The following is a 25,684-nucleotide window of genomic DNA, read 5'->3' on the forward strand; positions in this document are numbered from 1 at the left end:
ATGTAGAATCCAAAACCAGTCTGGAGTAAACCAAAGTTTCTACTTCTCCCACCACATTTTACCTAATTGTTTTCTAACTCACTTGTGAATCATAATACATAATTTTGATGGTTAATATTGAGTGTCAACTTGATTGGATTGAAGGATGCAAAGTGTTGATCCTGGGTGTGTCTGTGAGGGTGTTGCCACAGGAAATTAACATTTGAGTCAGTGGACTGGAAGAGGCAAACCTACCCTCTTTACAGGTGAGCACCATCTAGTCAGCTGCCAGCACATCTAGGATAAAAGCAGGCAGAGGAACCTTTAAGGACTAGACTGGCTAAGTCTTCCAGCCCTCATCTTTCTCCTGTGCTGGATGCTTCCTGCCCTCAAACATTGGACTCCTAGTTCTTCAGCTCTGGAACTCCGACTGGCCTCCTTGCTCCTCAGCTTGCAGACGGCCTATTGTGGGACCTCACCTTGTGATCGTGTCAGTCAATACTCCTCAATAAGCACCCCCTTTATATATATAGCTATCCTATTAGTTCTGTCCCTCTAGAGAACCCTAATACAGTAATACATATTGACAAATTTTTATAAAATGTAGAGCAGTGTTTCTCAGTTTTCATTATCACTCCCTCAAGAGTCTTTGTAGATATGTTCCCCCAATTCTTTTGCACTCCCCATCATGAAATTAAGTATTAAGGAGTTGGCTGGGCGCGGTGGCTCACAGCTGTAACCCTAGCACTTTGGGAGGCCAAGGCGGGGGAATTGCCTGAACTTAGGAGTTGGAGACCCACCTGGGAAAAATGGTGAAACCCTAACTCTACTAAAATGTAAAAGAAATTAGATGGGTGTGGCAGCGAGCACCTGTAGTCCCAGCTACTCCGAAGGCTGAGGCAGGAGAATTGCTTGAACCTGGGAGGCAGAGGTTGCAGTGAGCGAAGCTTGCGCCACCGCACTGCAGCCTGGGCGACACAGCAAGACTCCATCTCTTAAAAAATATATATACATATACATATATACACATATATATATATGAGTTAAAATTTTGTCAGTCAAGGTTGAGCTTTGGAGAGTCAAACTCTTGTAATAGCTAAGGTTTTTTTTACCTTTTCCTCCCTCCCCTCTACCCAGAACCAATTTTCAGCCACATGTAGAGCAGTTTTACTTACTAGAATGTTCCCTGTAGAAACTATCAATTTTTCAGCCTTTTAATCTCTGCAAGAATTTCCTAAAATGAAGTTTTGATGTACAAATGAGCTTTTAAAAAAGCCAAAACCCACAGAGGACTCCCCTTGCCCTCATCCTAACTCAACTGATAATAATTGTATACATTCAAGGGAAGATGCTAAAGAAAAAGGGAAAATAATAAAATAATCGGACACTAATCATGTTCAGGAGTAGACGACCAGAAAGAAAGCTATCAACAGAGCAAGAATAACAGATTATGAGGGTAAACCATGACTCTCTGACCAAATGAGTCAGCCTCCACTAGTCATGCAAGTCCTCAGGGGCTGCATATCTACCTTCTAATCTTTCCCATTGGTCCAGTTCTAGTCTTAATTTGTAAATTGGCCAGGAATGGTGGCTCATGCCTATAATCCCAGCACTTTGCGGGGGCTGAGGCAGGAGGACTGCTTAAGCCCAGGAGTTGAAGACCAGCCTGGGCAACATGGTGAAACCCTGTCTCCAAAAAATACGAAAATCTGCAGGGCATGGTGGCATGTGCCTGTAGTCTCAGCTACTCAGGAGGCTGAGGTGGGATGATCTGATGAGCCCGGGAGTTCGAGGCTGCAGCGAGCCACAATTACACCACTGTACTCCAGCCTGGGTGACAGAACAAGACCTTGTCTAAAAAAAGAAGAAAAAATGTAAATTGATACTGATTTCTGAGTTTTTGTTTTATTGTATAGTTCCTATAGCTGCTTTAAATTTCTTGTGGAATCAAGGAAAGACTTCATATGTATGTATATACTATATAAATCAGTAGAAGCACTTTCACCTTTAGACACCAACAGGGAGCTATTAATGACTGTTATCAAACATTAGTCAACAATCAACTGGGTGCAATTGCTCACACCTGTAATCCCAGCACTTTAGGAGGCTGAGGTGGGCAGCTCACTTGAGGTCAGGAGTTCAAGACCAGCCTGGCAAACATGGTGAAACCCCATCTCTACTAAAAATACAAAAATTAGCCAGGCGTGGTGGTAGGTGCCCGTAATCCCAGCTACTTGGGAGGCTAAGGCAGAAGAATCACTTGATCCCAGGAGGTGGAGGTTGTAGTGAGCCGAGATCGTGCACTGCACTACAGCCTAGGTGACAGAGTGAGACTCCATCTCAAAAAGGAAAAAAAAAAAAGTCAAAAATCAATTTGTTGAGGTGCCCTAAATAATGTGAATACTTGAGGGCAGAGATCATGTCATACAGATTTCATAACGATACCATAGCAAGCATAGTAGTAGTTTGCTGCACAAATAACTGAGGATGGTATAAGCTCCCTGGGTGATATTTCAATTGAGACACCAAATCAACTATTTGAGTTTATATGACTGGTATAATACTTGCAGAGCTGAATATAATCTTATTCAACTTTTTACATCATAAAGTTTATCTGTATCTTCTTCTTGTTCTTTCTGCTTTTCTTCTATCTTCTCTTCTTTTGAGTCTGAGTCTTCCTCTGTTGCCCAGGCTGGATGCAGTGGCACAATCATAGCTCACTGCAGCCTTGAACTCCTGGGCTCAAGTTATCTACTGGTCTCAGTCTCCCAAGTAGCTGGACTACAGATGCATGCCATCACACCTAATTTGTTTATTTGTGTAGAGATGGGGTGTTGCTATTATGTTGCCAAGGCTGGTCTCAAACTCCTAGATTCATGTGATCCTCCTGCCTCACCTTCCCAAAGCACTGGGATTACAGCCATGAGCCACTGCACTCAGCTTTATATTTCTTTTTGATATATATGGTCTTAAAAATAAGCATTTATAATGATTTTTTTTTTGGAGACAGAGCCTCACTCTGTTGCCCAGGCTGCAGTGCCCGGCCACATTTATAATGATTATACATAAACAAATGATGCTAATGTAATGAAATGAATATGCTGGTACTCTAATGGACGAAAGTACAAGATAAAATTGTAATACTAGAAAAAGGGTTTGGTTTGTGAAAAGAATCAAAGCTCTGTATTATAGTGATTATACATATTCTACTACATCTGAAGGCTCTCTAAAATATATGACATACCTCAGAAGTATAACTTCCACTTGTACAGATTGGGTGTCATTAGAATAGAGCTATAAAGGATTCTTAAAGAGGAAAATCTCTTTACCATTTTCTCGTTCTAATCTTGAGAGACTGGAGTTATGTCATAGGTCTCCAATTTGTTTTTATTTTTTAAAGATCAAATGAAAATACTTTTAAAATTTAAAATATACAGCCTGCTATCTTCTGTTCTCCAAACAGTGGAACATTAGAAGGCTTTAATTTAAAATATTAGATCCTTTTGAATATTCCAAAGTGTTTCTGCACTCTTCTTGAAAAGGGCCTCCTCCTCAGAATTCAAGTTAATTTTCACAACATCTGAGACACCATTCCGCCCCAAGACACAAGGGATACTGAGAAAGATTTCTTCTTTTATTCCATATAATCCCTGAAAGGCAAGATAAGATGTTGTTCAAATAACCTGATATGGAAAAGCATATATGTAATAGGGCATCAAAATAAGAGTATACAGGAGAGACTAAAGCATTCAACAAGAATCGCTCAGAGGGTGGCAAAGTGATGGTCAGCAAAAGCAAGAGCGTCCTTATGTTATATGACCATGTGGAACTTACATTCAATGACACGAAGAAGATGCCAGAGGTCTTTAGAAGGACCAAGAGGTACAATTTACCTTATCCCTTACTAGGTCATCTTTTGGTCCACAGGGAATGATGCCATGCAGTCTTTCATGATGCCATTTTATCAAATGGAGGACTATAAGGATCAAGTAACGTGTGTTTAGTCCAAACTACACAAAGGCAACAGTGAAGCAGGAGGTGACTGGGAAAGTTCTGCTTCATACCTTTACAGCAGGGAGGACCATTGAGTTTGGATAATGGGTGCTACAGGTGGCATTTTAAGCCTCCAGAGGTAAGCCCCCAGTGGAGGCTATAGATACTCTTACATGCCTGGTGGGGCCTGTGCCTCCCATCACCAGTTGCAATGGAATGCACTCCTGCCCTTCTGTACTCCTATCCACCACCTCCACCTGAGTTCTATCTAGGACCTCCCATCATGGATAGGGCCATAAAACAGGTGCAGCCCCATGGCACTGCCCTATCCTGGACTCCTGGAACCTCCCATCAGAAGCACCAAAATTCCCTCCATTCCTGCAGCCAAGGCCAAGAAGCAGCTGCCAGAGCCTATTACAACCTGGGCAACTCACACAACATCTACATGCACATGTACCAGCCTCCACTACCCGCATACTACCCTCCCTGGTCTTGGAACACTGGAAGACTCAATATACCCCCAAAAAATTAAAATTAAAAAAATTTCAAAAGAAGACCCAGTAGACCTCTCACACTTCCCTACCTCTTACCACTCATCACTCTTTACCCCTCTCCTTGGGGCTGAGTCTGGGGTTGTGGGAGATGGGAGGGCCTTGTTCTTCTCCAGGACTGATTATAAACAGTTACCAGGAATAGTGTTGAAGGAAGAGGCGAGGCTCCTTGACTCTGGAACAGTGCCTCACAGCTTTCCAAGCTACAGAGCCCACGGGTGCTATTCAGCCATGCTTCCCTCTCACCATCTCTGGGGCTCTCCTCAGGAGCACAAGGTGTGCCCCTTGTTCCTGTTTTGCTCTAGTAACTTCTCCCCACAGAGGGATTCTCTGGTTACCTCCTCTACCATAGTCCAGCTCCCTCATTTTGGTAGCCACTTTACACTCAACCCCATAAGCACCATCAGATCAGCCAAGTGTCATCCCTGAGGGCGCCCTGCCAGGAACTACTTACGTTTTTTCCACTTTGGCATCTGCCTAGCTGTGGAAAGCCACTGTCTTTTCAGACTGTCAACCCACATTATTCAGCCAGGCTCCAGCCACAGTCATGCTCAAATTCCCTATCCTTTTTTTGTTGTTGTTTTAGGAGACAATGTCTCACTGTGTCACCTAGGCTGGAGTGCAGTGGTGCAGTCATAGTTCAATGTTGCCTGGACCTCCTGGGCTTAAGCAATTCTCCCACCTCAGCCTGCCAAGTAGCACACACCACCATACCTGGCTAGTTTTCTTTCCATTTTTTATAGAGATGGAATCTTGTCATGTTGCCCAGATTTGGTCTTGAACTCCCTCTCCGATCCTTGATCATTCTGTTGCCAACTCTGTGACATTCAAAGCTTTAACATGAGCTTCCATGGGTGTAATCAGAGGCAAGGCCTCTGACAGTGGCAGGGGAAGAAGTCCCTCTGCTTCCCTACTCGTATTTCCAGAATTTGTTTCCCTTTACCTCCTATCATCTCTCTTCTCTCTAGAAGAGGCACCTCAGACTGGAACTCTAGAATTCATGTCGATCCATCATGCCATCTGAGGACTGCTGGTGGGGCTGGGAACAAGGGCTCCTGCCTGAATCCTGGGACCAAGCCTGGCCCTGTGTGCTAACTGTGACCTGCTGCTAGCCCCCTCAGCCTGCCCTTTTCCCTTTAAGCTTTATGCCTAGTTGGTGATAATATCCCCTGGATATATTAGAATTTGTTCTTATTTGCTCTTGGACTGGCTGTGAAATACAGAGATGGTTTAAAGAGAATTCCCTACTTATTTGACATAAAAAAAAAAAATCCAGTTAACACATTAATGTGAAATAAACTCTGCACACCTTGATTTGGCGAAAATGTGAAGTAGTAAAAGTGAAGTAACTGGGAAAGAAAGAAAAAATAAGAATATACAAATGATTCTGCTTGTAATGTCAAATGTTTAAATGTTCCCTATAAAATATAACTCAGCAGGGTGCGGTGGCTCACGCCTGTAATCCCAGCGCTTTGGGAAGCCGAGGTGAGTGGATCGCTTCAGGTCACGAGCCCAAGACCAGCCTGGCAGCAGCGCAAAACCCCTTCACTACTAAAAATACAAAAACTAGCTAAGCATAGTGGCGCGTGCCTGTAATCCCAGCGACTTAGGAGGCTGAGGCACGAGAATTGCTTGAACCCAGGAGGCGGAGGTTCCAGTGAGCTGAGATTGAGCCACTGTGCTCCAGCCTGGGCAACAGAGTGAGACTTCATCCCTCCCCCCAAAATTAAGATTAAATTAAAATATAACCTCCATTGACTTGTTCGGTAAAGGCTATTAAACTCCCATTCACTCAGTCTCTTCACTGATTACTCATTTGACACTTCCCTGACTCTTTTTCTGGAGTCCTAGAGGGGTAGTTGCTTATTCTCCCATAGGTTCTGCATCCTCAGAAAAGAAGGGGTGTGTGGTATCCATTGTGTACTCTTCATTGCCTCTTCCACATCTTTTTTTTTTTTTTGAGAGAGAGTCTCATTCTGTTGCCCAGGCTGGAGTGCAGCGGCACGATGTTGGCTCACTGCAGCTTGCGCCTCCTGGGTTCAAGCGATTCTCTTTTCTCAGCTGCCCAAGTAGCTGGGACTATAGGCATGCACCATCATACTCAGCTAAGTTTTTTATTTTTAGTAGAGGCGGGGTTTCACCATGTTGACCAGCTGGTCTCAAACTCCTGACATCAAGTGATCCACCCACCTCAGTCTCCCAAAGTGCTGGGATTACAGGTGTGAGCCACCATGCCTGCCCACTTCTTCCAAATCATTAATCCCCTGCTCTTAAAAAAACAAAACATATTCTCCCTATTCTTTAAAGATCATCTTGTTGGGAGCAGGCCCCCCAAATCTGGCCATAAACTGGCCCCAAAAATGGCCATAAACAAAATCTCTACAGCACTCTGACATGTTCAAGATGGCCATGACGCCCATGCTGGAAGGCTGTGCATTTACCAGAATGAGGGCAAGGAACAGCTGGCCCACCCAGGGCAGAAAACCGCTTAAAGGTGTTCTTAAACCACAAATGATGGCATAAGCGATCTGTGCCTTAAGGACATGCTCCTGCTGCAGTTAACTAGCCCAACCTACTCCTTTAATTCAGCCCATCCCTTCGTTTCCCGTAAGGGATACTTTTAGTTAATTTAGTATCTATAGAAACAATGCTAATGACTGGCTTGCTGTTAATAAATACATGGGTAAATCTCTGTTCAGGGCTCTCAGCTCTGAAGGCTGTACGACCCCTTATTTCCCACTTCACACTTCTATATTTCTGTGTGTGTGTCTTTAATTCCTCTAGTGCTGCTGGGTTAGGGTCTCACCAACCGAGCTGGTCTCCACAAGTGGCGTCCATCATGGGGGCTCGAATTCAGGTCGGAGGGTTGCCAGAGCAACGGTTGGAGAAAGTGGAAGTAGCTGGAGGACACCCAAGTACTCTTAAAGTAATCCCCGTGGTGAGTAAGAAGGGGAGCTCAGAAGTGTCAGGGTAACAATGAGACAAGTGTGGGGTATTGTTCGTTCCACCTTGGTACTTTTTCACACTGATGAGGAGGAGGAAGGAGAGTGTAGCAAAGTAACAGAAGAGGTTACAGAGCAGGTTTGTTTGCCAGCTAAAGTGGCAAAGGAGGGAGAGGTTCATCCCTACCCTTCTGCACCCCCTCATTATTATTTTGAAGAAAATGAGCCTCCAGATCTTTCTTTTCTGGAGGACACTGGGCAAAAAGTAGTTGCCCCAGTGACTGGTCAAGCAGCACCTCGAGCAACCAGCCACTCTTAGTTCTATTCAGGCAAGAATTCAGCAAGCTCAATGAGAGGGTGATTTAGAGGCTTGGCAGTTCCCTGTTAGAATATATCCCCCAGATCAACAGGGAAATATTATAGCTACATTTGAGCCTTCTCCTTTTAAATTCGGAAAAGCACATTTAGTTGATTATATCAAGGCCTGTGATGGTATCAGAGGTAATTGTGTAAAGCCATTTTGTTGGCAAAGGCAATGGCAGGACTGAGAGTGGATAAAGGAAATACTCCATTTCCTGGAGCTTAACTGTGGGAAGCTTGGACACACTAAAAAAGAAGGTAGAAAAAAAATCAATGAGTCAGGTTGCCAGATAGGGGAAAAAAGAAAACTGCTAAGCCTGAAATATGTCCAAAATGTAAAAAAGGAAAACGTTGGGCAAATCAGTGTCACTCTAAGTTTGATAAAGAAGGGAACCCGATTTTGGGAAACGCCATGAGGGGCCCGTCCTGCACCCCATTCTAAACTGGGGCATTTCCAGTTCAGGCCATTCCCTCACCCCTGTACACTGTCTGTCCCCCGCCACAGCTGGTAGTGTCGCAGTAGATTTATGCTGCACAAAAGCTGTGAGCCTTCCGCCTGGGGAACCCCTGCAAAAGGTCCCATCAGGAGTCTGTGGACCCTTGCCAGTGAGGACAATAGGATTACTTCTAGGCAGATCTAGTTTAAGTTTTAAAGGGGTACAAATACATACAGGAGCCATTGATTCAGATTACTATGAGGAAATTCAAATTGTTATATCTACTTCTGTTCCCTGGAAAGCAGAGCCAGGAGAGCGTACAGCACAGCTCCTGGATTGTGCCATATGTAGGAATGGGAAAAAGTGAAGTTAAATGAACAGGAGGATTTGGAAGCACAAATAAACAAGGCAAAGCAGCTTACTGGGCAAATCAAATTACTGATAAACGTCCTACCTGTGAAATAACTATTCAGGGAAATAAATTTAAAGGTTTGGTAGATACAGGAGCGGACATTTCAATCATTTCTCTACAGCACGGGCCGTCTGCATGGCCAATTCAACCCGCTCAATTTAACATCGTTGGAGTTGGTAAAGCCACTGAAGTATTTCAAAGTAGTTACATTTTGCATTCTGAAGGGCCCGATGGACAACCTGGGACTATTCAACCAATTATACTTCTTACCTATAAATTTATGGGGGAGAGATTTATTACAACAATGGGAAGCACAAGTTCTAATTTCAGAACAATTATATAGCCCTCAAAGTCAACATACAATGCATTAAATGCGGTATGTCCCTGGTATGGGACTAGAAAAAAACTTGCAAGGTTTAAAAGAAACGCTTCAAGTGGAAAGACAAAGTTCCCACCAAAGTTTAAGATATCATTTTTGATGGCGGCCATTGTTAAGCCTCCAGAACCTATACCGTTAAAATGGTTAACAGATAAGCCAATTTGGATAGAACAATGGCCGCTAAGTAAAGAGAAACTGAAGGCTTTAGAGATATTAGTTACTGAACAATTAGAAAATGGGCACATATGGGCCGGGCGCGGTGGCTCAAGCCTGTAATCCCAGCACTTTGGGAGGCCGAGACGGGCGGATCACGAGGTCAGGAGATCGAGACCATCCTGGCTAATACGGTGAAACCCTGTCTCTACTTAAAAATACAAAAAACTATGGTACATCTAGTTCTAGATCCTTGAGGAATCGCCATACTGTTTTCCATAATGGTTGAACTAGTTTACAATCCCACCAACAGTGTAAAAGTGTTCCTATTTCTCCACATCCTCTCCAACACCTGTTGTTTCCTGATTTTTTAATGATTGCCATTCTAACTGGTGTGAGATGGTATCTCATTGTGGTTTTGATTTGCATTTCTCTGATGGCCAGTGATGATGAGCATTTTTTCATGTGTCTGTTGGCTGTATGAATGTCTTCTTTTGAGAAATGTCTGTTCATATCCTTTCCCCACTTTTTGATGGGGTTGTTTGTTTTTTTCTTGTATATTTGTTTGAGTTCTTTGTAGATTCTGGAAATTAGCCCTTTGTCAGATGAGTAGATTGCAAAAATTTTCTCCCATTCTGTAGGTTGCCTGTTCACTCTGATGGTATATGACCCAGCCATCCCACTACTGGGTATATACCCAAAGGATTATAAATTATGCTACTACAAAGACACATGCACACGTATGTTTATTGCGGCACTATTCACAATAGCAAAGACTTGGAATCAACCCAAATGTCCATCAGTGACAGACTGGATTAAGAAAATGTGGCACATATACACCATGGAATACTATGCAGCCATAAAAAAGGATGAGTTTGCGTCCTTTGTAGGGACATGGATGCAGCTGGAAACCATCATTCTTAGCAAATTATCACAAGAAGAGAAAACCAAACACCGCATGTTCTCACTCATAGGTGGGAACTGAACAATGAGCTCACTTGGACTCGGGAAGGGGAACATCACACACTGGGGCCTATCATGGGGAGGGGAGAGGGGGAAGGGATTGCATTGGGGAGTTATACCTGATATAAATGATGAATTGATGGGTGCTGACGAGTTGATGGGTGCAGCACACCAACATGGCACATGTATACATATGTAACAAACCTGCACGTTATGCACATGTACCCTAGAACTTAAAGTGTAATAAAAAAAAAAAAAAAACATTGTTTATATTCAAAATAGGAAAAAAAAAAAAAATACAAAAAACTAGCCGGGCGACGAGGCGGGCGCCTGTAGTCCCAGCTACTCGGGAGGCTGAGGCAGGAGAATGGCGTAAACCCGGGAGGCGGAGCTTGTAGTGAGCTGAGATCCGGCCACTGCACTCCAGCCTGGGTGGCAGAGCAAGAGTCCGTCTCAAAAAAAAAAAAAAAGAAAGAAAAAAGAAAATGGGCACATAGTTCCAACATTTTCCCTTTGGAATTCTCCAGTTTTTGTAACTAAGAAAAAACCAGGTAAATGGAGAATGCTAACTGACTTAAGAGCAATCAATTCAGTTATACAACCTCTGGGAGCATTACAGCCAGGATTGCCTTCTCCTGCTATAATTCCTGCCTTCTCCTGCTATATATTAAAGGCTAAAAACATTAGCCTTTAATAGTCATAGATTTAAAAGACTGTTTCTTTACTAGCTCTCTCTCTCTTTTTTTTTTTTTTTTTTTTTTTTTGAGACAGAGTCTTGCTCTGTCTCCCGGGCTGGAGTGCAGTGGCCGGATCTCAGCTCACTGCAAGCTCCACCTCCCGGGTTTACGCCATTCTCCTGCCTCAGCCTCTGGAGTAGCTGGGATTACAGGCGCCCGCCACCTCGCCCGGCTAGTTTTTTGTATTTTTTTAGTAGAGACGGAGTTACACCGTGTTAGCCAGGATGGTCTCGATCTCCTGACCTAGTGATCCGCCCGTCTCGGCCTCCCAAAGTGCTGGGATTACAGGCTTGAGCCACCGCGCCCGGCCCTCTCTTTACTATCTCTTTAGCTGAGCAAGACTATGAACGGTTTGCATTTACAGTTCCTGCAGTAAACAACCTGCAGCCTGCTAAGCGTTTTCATTGTTTTTACAGATGGGTCTAGTAATGGTAAAGCTTCTTATTCTGGCTCAAAAAGTAAAGTTTTCCAGATGCCCTATACTTCAGCTCGAAAAGCAGAGGTTGTAGCTGCAATTGAGGTATTGACTGCTTTTGATATGCCTATTAATGTGATTTCTGATTCTCTATATGTGATTCATTCCACACAGTTAACTGAAAATGCTCAGTTATGATTTCATAAATATCAACAACTGATGACTTTATTTACCCAATTGCAAACAGCAGTTAGAAGTAGAATGCATCCTTTTTACATCACTCACATTAGGGCCCATACACCTCCTCCAGGACCTTTGACTGAAGGGAATCAAATGGTTGATCGCCTAGTTGCTAATGCAATATCTAATGCTAGGTAGACACTTTCATAATTTAACCCATGTTAATGCCTCTGGTCTCAAATACAGATACAGCATTACCTGGAAAGAGGCCAAAAATATTATCCAGTGATGGCCAACTTGCCATATGGTACACTCCTCATCTTTTACAGGAGGAGTTAATCCTTGAGGATTAGAACTGAACTCTCTTTGGCAAATGGATGTCACACATGTTTCCTCATTTGGGAGACTAGCTTATGTACATGTATGTATGAACACCTTTTCTCACTTTGGGCTACATGCCAATCAGGAGAGTCTTCTGCCTGTGTTAAACATCATCTTTTGCAGTGTTTTGTGGTGATAGGCATTCCAGCTTCTATTAAAACAGATAATGCCCCAGGCTATACTGCCAAGCTCTAACTACATTTTTCTCTGTGGAATATTAAACACATTACTGGTATCCCATACAATTCTCAAGGACAAGCCATAGTGGAAAGAATGAATCTTTCTCTAAAACAGCAGTAGCAAAAGCAGAAAGGAGGAGACAGAGAATATGGAACCCCATGGATGCAACTGAATCTAGCATTATTAACTTTAAATTTTTTGAGTCTGCCCAAAGGCCAGATGCTATCAGCAGCTGAACAGCATATACAGAAACCAGCTGCAAAGACAGAAGCAGAACAATTGATTTGGTAGAGAGATCCAATAACAGAAAGATGGGAAATAGGTAAAATAATAACTTGGGGTAGAGGTTATGCTTGTGTTTCTTCAGGCCAAAATCAACAGCCAATTTGGATACCATCAAGACACCTGAAACCTCATCATGAGCCAGATGCTGAGGAAGAGATTCCGGGAGGATCCTGAGGACCTCCCGGTTGCAGCCGTGTCGAGACTGATGCTGAGGAGGACACCAACTGTCATGAGCAACACCCATCAAACACAGCCACCCACCTGGGGACAGATCAAGAAGCTGTCACAGATGGTGGAAGAAAACCTGAGGAAAGCAGGACAACCAGTCATAATGAATAATTTAACAGTAGTTACGATAGCAGTTATCACCACTGCCATGAGTATTCCTTCAATAAGGGCTGACACAGAGAACAATTATACTTATTGGGCATATTTATCAATCTGGCTGGTAATAATGCCTGGATTTAATCCTCTATGACACAGTTACACATGCTTTCTGATCTCAGTATTTACCATAATAAATCTGCTCTTATAGTTGAGGCATACCACCCTCAAAAACCTATTTATAAGCAAAATAGAACCTGGCCAGAAATAATGAAAGTACTTGTTTAGGAAGATTGCATTGCAGAACAGGTAGAGGTGCTGCACAACGATTCCTATGGAATCATTACTAACTGGTACGCTAAGGGGATGTTTAGCTTGAATTGCACCTCTCAGTCTGCATGCCATGGCCACACTATATTCAGCTGGTCTGAACAAAACGGTCAGATAGTAGAAATGATAAAAAGTACGACAAAAGTTCCTATTATCTGGAAACATGGCGGTATAGTGGCACCTCAACCTCAAATGATATGACCCACTCTAGGGGCTTAACATAAGGATGTGTGAAAACTATTAATAGCTCTTAATAAGATCAAAATTTGAGAAAGAATAAAAAAGCATCTAGAAAGACACTCTACAAACTTGTCTTTGGATATTGCAAAATTAAAGAACAAATATTTAAAGCATCCCAGGCACACCTGACCTTAATGCCAAGAACTGGAGTGCTTAAAGGAGTTACAGACAAATTAGCAGCTAGTAACCCATTAAAATGGATAAAAACACTTGAAAGCTCTGTGATTTCAATGATTGTGCTTTTAATCTGTGTTGTCTGTCTTTGTATAGTCTGCAGATGTGTATCGTGACTCCTGTGAGAAGTAGCTCACTGTGACAAAGCTGCCTTTGCTTTTATCAATTTGCAAATCAAAGAAGGAGGGACATGTTGGGAGCAGGCCCCCCCATATCTGGCCATAAACTGGCCTCAAAACTGGCCATAAACAAAATCTCTGCAGCACTCTGACGTGTTCAAGATGGCCATAACGCCCATGCTGCAAGGTTGTGGGTTTACCCGAATGAGGGCAAGGAACACCTGGCCCACCCAGGGCGGGAAAACCCCTTAAAGGCATTATTAAACCACAAACTATTGCATGAGCAATCTGTGCCTTAGGGACATGCTCCTGCTGCAGTTAACTAGCCCAACCTATTCCTTTAATTCAGCCCATCCCTTCGTTTCCCATAAGGAATACTTTTAGTTAATTTAATATCTATAGAAACAATGCTAATGACTGGCTTGCTGTTAATAAATATGTAGGTAAATCTCTGTTCAGGGCTCTCAGCTCTGAAGGTTGTGAGACCCCTGATTTCCCACTTCACACCTCTATATTTCTGTGTGTGTGTCTTTAATTCCTCTAGCACTGCTGGGTTAGGTTCTCCCCAACCGAGTTGGTCTCGGCATCATCTAATTCAGCTCTTCTTCCCTTTGTAATGACTAACCTCCTAGTTATTCCATCTCCTTCCCAGACTGACACATGGCTCACAGTCTTCCCTGTCTATCCCAATTTCTGCCATTATCCTTGTTAACTTCAAGGATATACATATGAGTCATCAATATGCTCAATATACATATGAGTCATCCAACCAAAATTCTCTTTCCAGTTTCTAGACTTTTTTCGCTTATGAAACACCTTCTGCTCCCACTCCCGTTATCCTACTCCTTTCACTAAAAATAGAGAAATCGGCCGGCTGCGGTGGCTCAAGCCTGTAATCCCAGCACTTTGGGAGGCTGAGGCAGGCAGGTCACGAGGTCAGGAGATCAAGACCATCCTGGCTAACACGGTGAAACCCGGTCTCTATTAAAAATACAAAAAAAAATTAGCCGGGTGTGGTGGCAGGTGCCTGTAGTCCCAGATACTCAGAAGGCTGAGGCAGGAGAATGGCGTGAACCCGGGAGGTGGAACTTGCAGTGAGCCAAGAGCTCGACACTGCACTCCAGCCTGGGCAACAGAGCGAGACTCCGTCTCAAAAAAAAAAAATAGAGAAGTCATCAGATGCTTCCAATGTCAAATATACAAATCTACGTGCATCAGTACACATTCTCTCTTTGTTAACTCCTGCCCCTCGTCTTTTTAGGGGTAATGCCTACACCTATGCTCTGGACTCCATTCCCCTCTGCTTACCACTTCTGTCTTCAGCTTCTCCCTTGGTATTTGATCTTTACTATAAGCATCTTATCTGTATAAAAAACAAACAAACAAACTTCTTGCCCTGATTTGCCTTATCTTCACAGCCAAATTCCTAAAAATAGCTATTACACTTGTCTTAATTTCCTCAGTCTACTCCAGTGGTTCTCAGCCAGAGGTATTATAGGATCTAAGCCTGCAGCTACTGGGAGCTGTCTTTGTTGCCCCATGGAAAAAGTTTGCATGAGTTGGAAGCCAATAGAGGAAAAAGATGAGCCAAGAGAATGGAGAGAAAAGACAGCTCTCATAATATAGTTTGAGTACCAGAATCAGGCCTCCTTGGCATTTCAGTTACATAAGTCAATAAATTTTCTTTTTGCATAAGCTAGTTTGAGTTGGCTTCACACTGTTTACATGCCAGGGCTCAAAACTGTGTCCAAAACTGTCAACATGATCTTCAAACCTGGTTCTCTTTCAGGATTCCCTTCCTTAGGTCAAGGTATCTGTATTTTTTTGACCTGACTTGAGGTCAAGTTCTCTGTATTTTTTATTCACTATTATATCCTCAACATCTTGTACACTGACTGGCATATAGTAGTGACTCAATAAATATTAAAGGAAAGAATGATAAATGAAGATATAATTTAAGCCTACCTTAACCATGGTGGAAACCGGGTGCACTCTCCTAAGATTTTTCAAAATGGATCCTACCAGATCCATCACAGACAGTCCAATAGCCCAAGAGGTATACCCCTTCAGCTTGATAATCTCATAGGCACTATAGTTGTAGAAAGTAAGAAAATCAAATTCATAATAAGTCAGCCCAGAGAAAACATAATATTCTTCAAGCATCCATTTTGAAGTAATCTACATGTCAATGTAATTGTATTAAAATTTTCTCATAGATTTCTTACAGAATTTATAAACAGGCAACAAAACTTTTTGTACTGGTCTCATAAAACTTCACTACATACTTTATTTACTTTTTTATTGATTATCATTATTATTATTATTATAGACAAGGTCTTGCTTCCTTGTCCAGGCTGGAGGGCAGTGGTGTGTGATCATGGCTCACTGCAACCTCTGCCTCCTGGGCTCATGCGATCCTCCCTCCTCAGCTTCCCAAGTAGCTACTTGGGAGCACGGACATGAGCCACCATGCCTGGCTAATTTTTGTGTTCTTTGTAGATATGGGGTTTCGCCATGTTGCCCAGGCTGGTCTTGAACTTCTGAGCTCAAGCAATCTGCTCGCCTCAGTTTCCCGGAGTGCTGGTATTACAGACATGAGCCACCGTGCCCAGCCTACTTACTTTAAGTAAAAATTAATTCACCCTTTTTTTTTTTAACATAAAGGCAGAATAGTAGGACAAATGTGCCACTCAAGATGAAACTAGCTTTGAATATTTTTTGTATTGCTGCTTAGATATGCAACATAGAAACTAATCACCTTGAAAGTTACCATATATATCTCTTGAACTGTTTAAAATTGTTACTAGTGGCCAGGGTCAGTGGCTCACACCTGCAATCCCAGCACTATGGGAGGCCGAGGTGGGCGGATCATGAGGTCAGAAGTTCAAGACCAGCCTGGCCAATGCTGGCCAACACAGCGAAACCCCATCTCTACTAAAAATACAAAAATTAGCTGGGTGTGGTGGCATATGCCTGTAGTCTCAGCTACTCGGGAAGCTGAGGCAGGAGAATCACTTGAACCTGGGGGGCAGAGGTTGCAGTGAGCCTAGACTATACTATTGCACTCCAGCCTGGGTGACAGAGTGAGACTCTGTCCAAAAAAAAAAATTGTTACTAGTTTGCCAGTGTAAATGTATATAGTTGTAAGTTGTGTGTATATATCTTTCCTAAGAATATACCACTAAATCAATAATAAATGAATATGGAAAATATTTATGATACATTTTCAAAGGAAAATACCACAATACTAAACATTATGCACTTTCTTATCTCTGGCTTGTAAAAAATATAAATTTTTATACAAACTTTAGAGTTGCATCAAGCCACCAAGTTATTAATAGTGATTATTTTTACAAGACAGCCTTACAGGTGAGTCTTCTTTATGCCTATCTGAATTTTCTTATTTCCTACAATTAATATTTATTATATATTTGCATTGCTACAAATAGTGGCCGCCTCAGGTTTGGACTGACAGTCAAATTCACTGGACAAAGAGGGTTTAATTTAGCACTAAGTTTATTTACCTTTAGAAAGGCTATAGGACAAAAAGCACAGACTGCACAGCATATCATTCATATGAGGAGGTCTTACAACTACCCAGTTTTAAAGCCCCAGGAATGCACATAACACACTTGGTTGCCAAAGACATATATATGTATATGTGTATGTGTGTGTGTGTGTGTGTATATATGTATATGTGTGTGTATGTGCCTCTGAGCACAGGAGGTTGGGCCTAGACTGTTCCTACAATAGTGTCCTATGGTTTGACTATCAGTCCAAAATCAGGGCCACTATCAGAGGCCATGCAATACTTTTGATGACAAAAGTACTTTTAGACCCTCAATTCTATATGGCCAAGACTCTGGAGGTAAGTAAAAGGAAAGGGAAAGAGGGTCTGCCTGGCACCTGACTGACAGCATACTGTCTATGAGTTGAAGTAAAGAAAGCTCTACAGTAGATAACTGGGGACAAATCTCACCAGTTGAATCTGGATAACAGATTTATCCTCTCGGGTATTAACAAAATGGATAGAGAAAGAGAAGAAAGTTGAGAATGGCTAAAAACATAATCCTTTAGTTGTTATTAACCATCTTGATGAAAATAAAACTGCTGTTGTAAAAGAAAGGTAAAGGGAGCAAACAGAAGAAACAGTTTCAAGGCTGGTACTTTAAGACAAAAACTGATACACATTGTAAACCAAATGCCCTCTTGGGAACCAGTAAGGACATCCTATTAAATCATGATGTCATTCCTCTGCAATTGGTTAGATACTAGCAAATCAGAGGCTGTTGTGTAAAAAGAGCTGAGTAGTTTTTAGATAAATATTAGCAGCACCCTGAAGATTGTTTATAATTATAGATCCTCTGCGAAATGATCAAGAGGAAAATAATTTAATTTTAGATACTGCAGAGTTGAGAGGACCAATAGTGATAAGTACTGATCTGAAACACATTGGAATATTTGTTATTCAAATCACACAGGACTTCAATGGGAAATGTGATCTTAATCCTTGTTCCCTTAAAGCAAGTGTCTCAAATTAACTGCGCCCGAGCGCAGTGGCTCACACCTGTAATCCCAACACTTTGGGAGGCCGAGGTGGGTGGATTGCTTTAGCTCAGGAGTTTGAGACCAGCCTGGGCAACATGGTGAAACCCCACCACTACTAAAAATACAAAAAGTGGCCAGGCATGGTGGCATGCACCTATATTGCCAGCTACTCAGGAGGCTGAGGTGTGAAGATGGCTTGAGCCTGGAAGTCAGAGGTTGCAGTAAGCCAAGATCAAGCCACTACACTCTAGCCTGGATGACAGAGCCAGACCCTGTCTCAAAAAAAAAAAAAAAAAAAAGAAAAGAAAAGAAAGAAAGAGAAAAAGAAAGAACTACCATTCTCTGTGGTACAATTATTAGTCACTGGGTAGATAAAAGACCAACACTGTGACATCCCTACGGGAGGTAGATGGACTGCTCCATAACACTTGGAAACCACTATTGGTTAACACAGATTCCTTAGTGGGTGAGGGGTACGGATGTGCCTCCAGACCAGTTAGATCCCTGCATTTATTGGAGACTGGTCTCCTGGCCCCTATAGCTGAAAATATATGGGGATAAGGGACACTTTTTTTTAGAAGGATAGGAAAAGATACCGTAATATTAATACATATTATCTTTTCTAGGGATTAATTTAAACTCTCATTCAAAGCTTTTTGGTGAAACAAAGCATTTGTAGGTTCCCTTAAGAGAATTTAAGAAAATAAAACATACCAAAATGATGACCAAAGTAAAAGGTATTTTGGTAAACTGACCTAAAACTTTCGATTGATGTGATACTTACGGAAATAGTTTGGCCAAAAGAAGAAATACATTTGCTGTAGAAATATAAAAACAGGGCGAACGTGGTAGCTTTGGAAGGCAAAGGCGGGCAGATCACCTGAGGTCAGGAGTTCGAGACCAGTTTGGCCAACATGGTGAAACCCCGTCTCTATTAAAAATATAAAAACTAGCCAGGTGTGGTGGTGCACTCCTGTAGTCCCAGCTACTCGGGAGGCTGAGGCACGAGAATCACTTGAACCCAGGAGGCAGAGGTTGCAGTGAGCCAAAAGTGCACTACTGCACTCCAGCCTAGGCAACAGAGCAAGACTCTGTCTCCACAAAAAAAAAAAAAAAAAAAAAAAAAGAGAGAGAGATAAAACATGTGATTAAAAGTGTGTATCAATACCTTTAATAAGACACAAGTGATAGTAAATGACAGAGGGGGAGAAAAGACAGTCTAATTGTCTAGTTGGTTAAGAATTACCAAAACATTGTGAGGGATTCTGTTTAACTACTGTATCTTATAGATTCTAGTGGTTGTAGATGTACTAACTTGTCTTTTTCTATTTATAAGATATTGAAGAAATGTTTGTCAAATGAACTCTGAAGAATATATGATACAAAGATAATAATCTGAGGTCATGGAAAGGTACCAAGGGTAAAGGGATATGAGCCCTTTCGAAAAAGCCAGAAGTAACTGGGAAGATAACCTTGAGTTTGAGTTCAGGCAACATAGTTTTCTAGACATAAAAATTAGTTAAGAAAAATGTGGACTATTAACTATAATAGAACTAGGTTGTCAGCACTGGATTTTATGAAACCATTTTTTTAATGTGCGTTGTATCAGGACGAGCAGGACTGGGATCAAGTATGCAGACCCTGAGGGCTATGTGACAAGAAGTGCACATAAGAACTGTTGAGAATTTCCTTCTTTTGCAATTAAAAAAAAAAAAAAAAAAAAAAGTTGAGAACCAAAGGCAGCCACTTTCCTGCCTTGGGGAAGTCTGCCCCCATGTCAGCTTCCTCCTTTACAACTGAGTGTGCCCCATGCAGTGACAGGGCCTAGAAGCTACACCTAAGCATTGCAATATTGTTGTTTTGTTTTGTTTTGTTTTGTTTTTAGACAGAGTCTCCCTCTGTCACCCTGGCTGGAGTGCAGCGGCGTGATCTCAGCCCACAGCAACCTCCAGCTCCCGGGTTCAAGTGATGCCTCAGCCTCCTGAATAGCTGGGATTACAGGCGCCCGCCACCAAGCCCAGCTAATTTTTGTATTTTTAGTAGAGACAGGGTTTCACCATGTTGCGCCAGGCTGGTCTCAAACTTCTCACCTTATGAAGTGATCTACACACCTCAGCCTCCCAAAGTGCTGGGATTACAGGCATGAGCCAACACACCCGGCCACATTGAAGTACCTTCTAAAGAAGCTACTGATATGCTGTACTGTGTTTTCTTCCTGGTATCCTTTCACCATGCTAGATAAACTTAATGCTAGGTGAAAACCTATTATGTCCTGTGAGTTGGACAGTCTGAATTTCAGACAACAATTAGTGGCTATATACTTTTAATATTGTTGTTGTTTGTTTTTTTGTTTTTGTTTTCTTTAAGAGACAAGGTCTCACTCTATTGCCCAGGTTGAAATGCAGTGGACTATCATTGCAACCTGGCATTCATTGCAACCTGGCATTCCTGGGCTCAAGTAATCCTCCCATCTCAACCTCCCAGGTAGCTAAGACTACAGGTATGCAACACCACACCTAGTTAATTTTTTAATTTTATTTTTTTAATTTTATTTTTATTTTTATTTTTTTTTAGAGAGACAGGATCTTTCTCTGCTGTCCAGGCTAGTGTGCAGTGGTGTGATCATACCTCTGCTAGTTTGAGTTGAGCCTAAAACTCCTGGGCTCAAGTGATCTTCCTGCCTCAGGTACCCCAGTAGCTGGGACTACAGGCATACTGGCTAATTTTAAAAAATTTTTTGTGGAGACATGATCTCACTCTGTTGCCCCAGCTGATCTGAAACTCCTGGCCTCAAACAATCCTCCTACCTCAGCCTCCCAAAGTGTTGGGATTATAGATGTCAGCCACTGCACCCAGCCTTAACTGCTTTTTTAACTGTGGTAAAATTTATCATCTTAACAATTTTTTAAGTATACAATTTAGTGGCATTAAGTACATTAACACTGCTGTGCAGTCATTACCACTATCCTCTCTCAAATGTTTTCATCTTCCCAAACTGAAGCTCTGTACTCATACACATTGCCATGTTACTTTTTATAACCAAAAATAAAATAATATAAACTTTTAAAACTAAAAGGCATTTAAGGGAATAAAAACTCACCCATGATCACTTGTTACATTATGTGACTTTTTAGTCTCTGCCCTAATTCTTACACATTTTTGTTTTATTTTTATTTTATTTGTTTGTTTTCTTTGAGGCAGAGTCTTGCTCTGTCGCCAGCCTGGAGTGCAGTTGTAAGATCTCAGCTCACTGCAACAGCTGCCTCCCAGGTTCAAGTGATTCTCCTGCCTCAGCCTCCTGAGTAGCTGGGATTACAGGTGCACACCACCAGAGCCAGCTAATTTTGTGTGTGTGTGTGTATTTTAGTAGGGACAGAGTTTCAACATGTTGGTCAGGATGGTCTTGATCTCCTGACCTCATGATCGGCCCACCTCGGTCTCCCAAAATGCTGGGATTACAGGCATGAGCCACTGCACCCAGCCTATTATTTTGTTTTATATATTTATTTTTTTTTTTCTGAGACAGAGTCTTGCTCTGTTGCCCAGGCTGGAGCGCAGTGGCACAATCTTGGCTCACTGCAACCTCCGCCTCCTGGGTTCAAGCAATTCTCATGGCTCAGCCTCCCAAGTAGCTGGGATTACAGGCACACACCACCACACCTGGCTAATTTTTGTTATTTATTTATTTTTTTTAGTAGAGATGGGTTTCACCATGTTGGCCAGGCTGGTCTCGAACTCCTGACCTCAGGTGATCTGCCCACCTTGGCCTCCCAAAGTGTTGGGATTATAGGCGTGAGTCCCCACGCTCGGTCTCTTACACATTTTTGTAGGGTTTTATCATAAGTATACATATAGTAGACTTGTGGTTTTTGTTAAGTTCAATATTCCAAGCTGTGAACATCCAAAAGTGATTTTTAACTTCTTTTTTTGAGATGGAGTTTCACTCTTGTCACCCAGGCTGGAGTGCAATGGCGCTGTCTTGGCTCACTGCAACCTCTGCCTCCTGGGTTCCAGCGATCTCCTGCCTCAGCCTCCCAAGTACCTGGGATTACAGGCACCCATCAACACACCCATCTAATTTTTGTATTTTTAGATACAGGGTTTTACCATGTTGGTCAGGCTGGTCTCGAACCCCTGACCTCAGGTGATCCACCCGCCTTGGCCTCCCAAAGTGCTGGAATTACAGGTGTGAGCCACCCCCCACCCAGCCAATTTTTAAGTTCTATAACTTCTATTAATATGTAACTTGACTCTTGACTAAAGCATGAAGAATAATCCTGCGTGCTGTTAAGGCTAATACATATGGAGTCAGATGCTTCACTTATAAGAAAACCATATTGATTTCTGATCATCTACATTAGCTTAATGTTTCATCTAGTCAAATGATGAACATTTAATAAGTTCTTGGCATGGTTCTAGCATTTTACATAAAATAGTACTAGCTTATTTACTCTCTATAGTAGCCCTGTAAAGTAGGTTCTATAATTATCACCATTTTGAAGATGAGTAAACAACTTCTGATATTTTAAGTAATTTCCCAATATCATATCACTAATAAATGATGAAGGTTTCAAACCTGGACAACCTGGCTCCAAAGTCCATTGTCATAATCACTATGCTTTTATTACTCTCAAATATATGAGTTGTGAAATAATAAGTACTTTTTCTTTTTGACAAATGCCCCCAAAAAGAAAGCTATGTATAAGTCTGAATTTAGTGATTTTTCAGAAGACTAGAGTTATTTATCTCACAAAAGGCAAAGATCAACTATTTGATTTTTGTCTGTGATACGTATTCTTAAGACTGATTATTAAGGCATTAAGAAACTTAATAGGGACTATTACCTTTGAATAACTTGTGTATGGATATTTTTCCAGTGTTCCTTATCTGAATCTGTTCCTAATTTAGGGTTCAGAGTCTTCAGAGCAACACCAGCAACATTCACCCCACTCCATAAGGGCACTAAAAAATACAGATGTTAAAATAAACTCTTCTTCCCAATATTGCATCAGGAGTTTGAATTCAGTGTTATCTTTTTAAGTTAGGTTTGCCACTCGATATGGTTCAGATGTTTGTCCCCTCCAAATGTCATGTTGAAATGTAACCCCTAGCGTTGGAGGTGGGAAGTGTCTGATCATGGGCGCTGATCCCTCATGAATAGCTTAGCATCATCCCCCGTTGATGAGTAAGTTTTCACTCTGAGTTCATGTGAGATCTGGTTGTTTAAAAGCGTATGGCACCTCCTCTCTCTCTCTTGTTTCCGCCCTCACCATGTGACACATCTACTCCTCCTTTGCCTTCTGCCATGATTGCAAGCTTCCTGAGGCCCTCATCAAGAGCATATCTTGGAGCCATGCCTGTACAACCTGCAGAAGCACAAGCTAAATTAAACCTCTTTTCTTTACAAATTGCTGAGCCTCAGGTATTTCTTTTTTTTTTTTTTTTTTTTCGTCTTTTTCATCCAGGCTGCAGCGTAGTGGCTTGATCTTGGCTCATTGCAACCTCCACCTCCCAGATTCAAGGGATTCTTCTGTTTCAGCCTCCCAAGCAGCTGGGATTACAGGTGTGTGCCACCACACCCAGCGTTTTTTTGTATTTTTAGTAGAGATGGGGTTTTGCTATGTTGGCCAGGCTGGTCTTAACCTCCTGGCCTCAAGTAATCCACATGCCTTGGCCTCCAAAAGTGCTGGGATTACAGGCATGAGCCACGACTCCTTGTCAGGCATTTCTTTTTCTTTCTTTCTTTCTTTTTTTTTTTCTGAGACAGAGTCTCACTCTGTTGCCCAGGCTAGAATGCAGTGGCACGATCTCGGCTCACTGCAAGCTCCGTCTCCCAGGTTCACACCATTCTCCAGCCTCAGCCTCCCAAGTAGCTAGGACTACAGGCACCCACCACCATGCCTGGCTAACTTTTTGTATTTTTAGTAGAGATGGGGTTTCACCGTGTTAGCCAGGATGGTCTCCATCTCCTGACTTTGTGATCCGCCCACCTCAGCCTCCCAAAGTGGTGGGATTACAGGCGTAAGCCACCGCGCCTGGCCCTGGCCAGGTATTTCTTTACCACAACACAAAAAAGGCCTAAAACACCACCTTACACCATACATAAAAATAGGTTTCAAATGCATAAAAGAGAGAAATGTAAGAAATAAAATTATAAAGTTGTTAGAAAATATGTAGTAGAATTTATTTATAATTGTGTGGTATAGGAGGCATTTTTAAGCAACATACATATTTTTAAGCAATATGCAAAATGCAGTATAAACAAAGAAAAGGACTGATAAAATATAAACAATTAGAGGGAAAAGAATACCAAATTAATACCATACTTCTCAATAGTAAAAAAGAGCCAAGGAGGAATAACTGTCAATCTAGAGTCTCACATCCAACTAACCTGTCATTCCAGAATAAGGTGAGGCTAAAACAGTCATATAAACAACACCAATAGGATAGAGTTCAGGAAGAAGTAAATTGAACCCAGGCAAAGAAGTTAGATGGAGAAAATAAAGATAAGCAACACAACTGGCAAACCTGTACTTGAATCGAAACAAGTATTAACTATTAATAATAATTATAACTAGTTTGAGGGATATAAGAACAGTACAGATACAGAAAAGGAATTAATAATTACATGTATGACAGAAAGAGGATGGTGTCAACATCATAAAAAAGAGGATGATCAAACTAAAAGCATTCTAAGATTTTTGTATTATCGGGACCCGGCGCAGTGGCTCATGCCTGTAATCCCAGCACTTTGGGAAGCTGTGGCGGGTGGATCACTAGAGGTCAGGAGTTCGAGACCAGCCTGACCAACATGGTGAAACCCTGTCTCTACTAAAAATACAAAATTAGCTGGGTGTGGTGGCACATGCTTGTAATCCCAGCTGCTCAGGAGGCTGAGGCAGGAGAATTGCTTGAACCCAGGAGGCGAAGGTTGTGGTGAGCTGATATCGCGTCATCGCACTCTAGCCTGCGCAACAAGAGCAAAACTCTGTCTCAAAAAAAAACAAAAAACAAAAAACCAGATCTTTGTATTATCCCAAAGGACAGTAAATAAATTTATCATCTGAGATCAAGTATTAATGTTAAAAATTTACAGATAACCATTTACAAGGTAAGTGTATAATCCAAAGTATTAGAGGAAATCAAAGAAAGTAGATCCAATGGAAGGCAGAAAAAGAGAAAGTAAACAGAAAAATCATGCTAAATAGAATACTAAATATGTTCAAATTAATACTAATCAGAATATACCGTTTTCTAAAAATAAAGTTATAGAATATTAAATGTGAGAAATTAAAATATACCAGAGAAAATTAGTTTTAATGACCTTCAGGAAAAATAACTGTGTTAGGACAATAACACAAGCCAACAGTGTCCAAGTAAGGCTCTGGTTGAAGAAATATTTGTCCAAATCAAATCAAAGTATTTGTTATATTATGGCTCTTGGATTACAAAGAAAAGGGCATTTTAAATGTTTTGAATAAATGAATGAATGCTTGAACAAATAGTCTTTATTCTCAATTGGTTTATTGCCATGATGGAAAGAAGATTTACATACATGACACAATTAAGGAGCACTGTAAAAAGTATAAAGTTCTAACCATG

At 41.7% G+C, this 25,684-nt stretch overlaps 1 protein-coding gene across 3 annotated transcripts in view; it reads right to left on the reverse strand.

The window, feature by feature from the left end:
- Positions 1-3,345: 3,345 nt before the first annotated feature.
- LDHC (lactate dehydrogenase C) overlaps positions 3,346-25,684 on the reverse strand; it is a 50,034-nt gene continuing 27,695 nt past the window's right edge. For 2 of the 3 annotated variants that reach the window (XM_023230966.1, XM_023230967.2), the window contains exons 6-8: positions 22,927-23,044; positions 15,500-15,623; positions 3,346-3,629 (exon numbers count right to left, since the gene is read on the reverse strand). In XM_023230966.1, coding sequence (XP_023086734.1) covers positions 3,465-3,629; positions 15,500-15,623; positions 22,927-23,044 — 407 coding nt within the window. In that variant the 3' untranslated portion in view covers positions 3,346-3,464. The remainder of the gene's footprint in view (positions 3,630-15,499; positions 15,624-22,926; positions 23,045-25,684) is intronic. The other variant, XM_023230968.1, reaches the window with a different exon arrangement.

The sequence above is a fragment of the Piliocolobus tephrosceles genome, chromosome 13 (genome assembly GCF_002776525.5).
Source record: "Piliocolobus tephrosceles isolate RC106 chromosome 13, ASM277652v3, whole genome shotgun sequence".
In the NCBI taxonomy this organism is placed as follows: Eukaryota; Metazoa; Chordata; class Mammalia; order Primates; family Cercopithecidae; genus Piliocolobus; species Piliocolobus tephrosceles.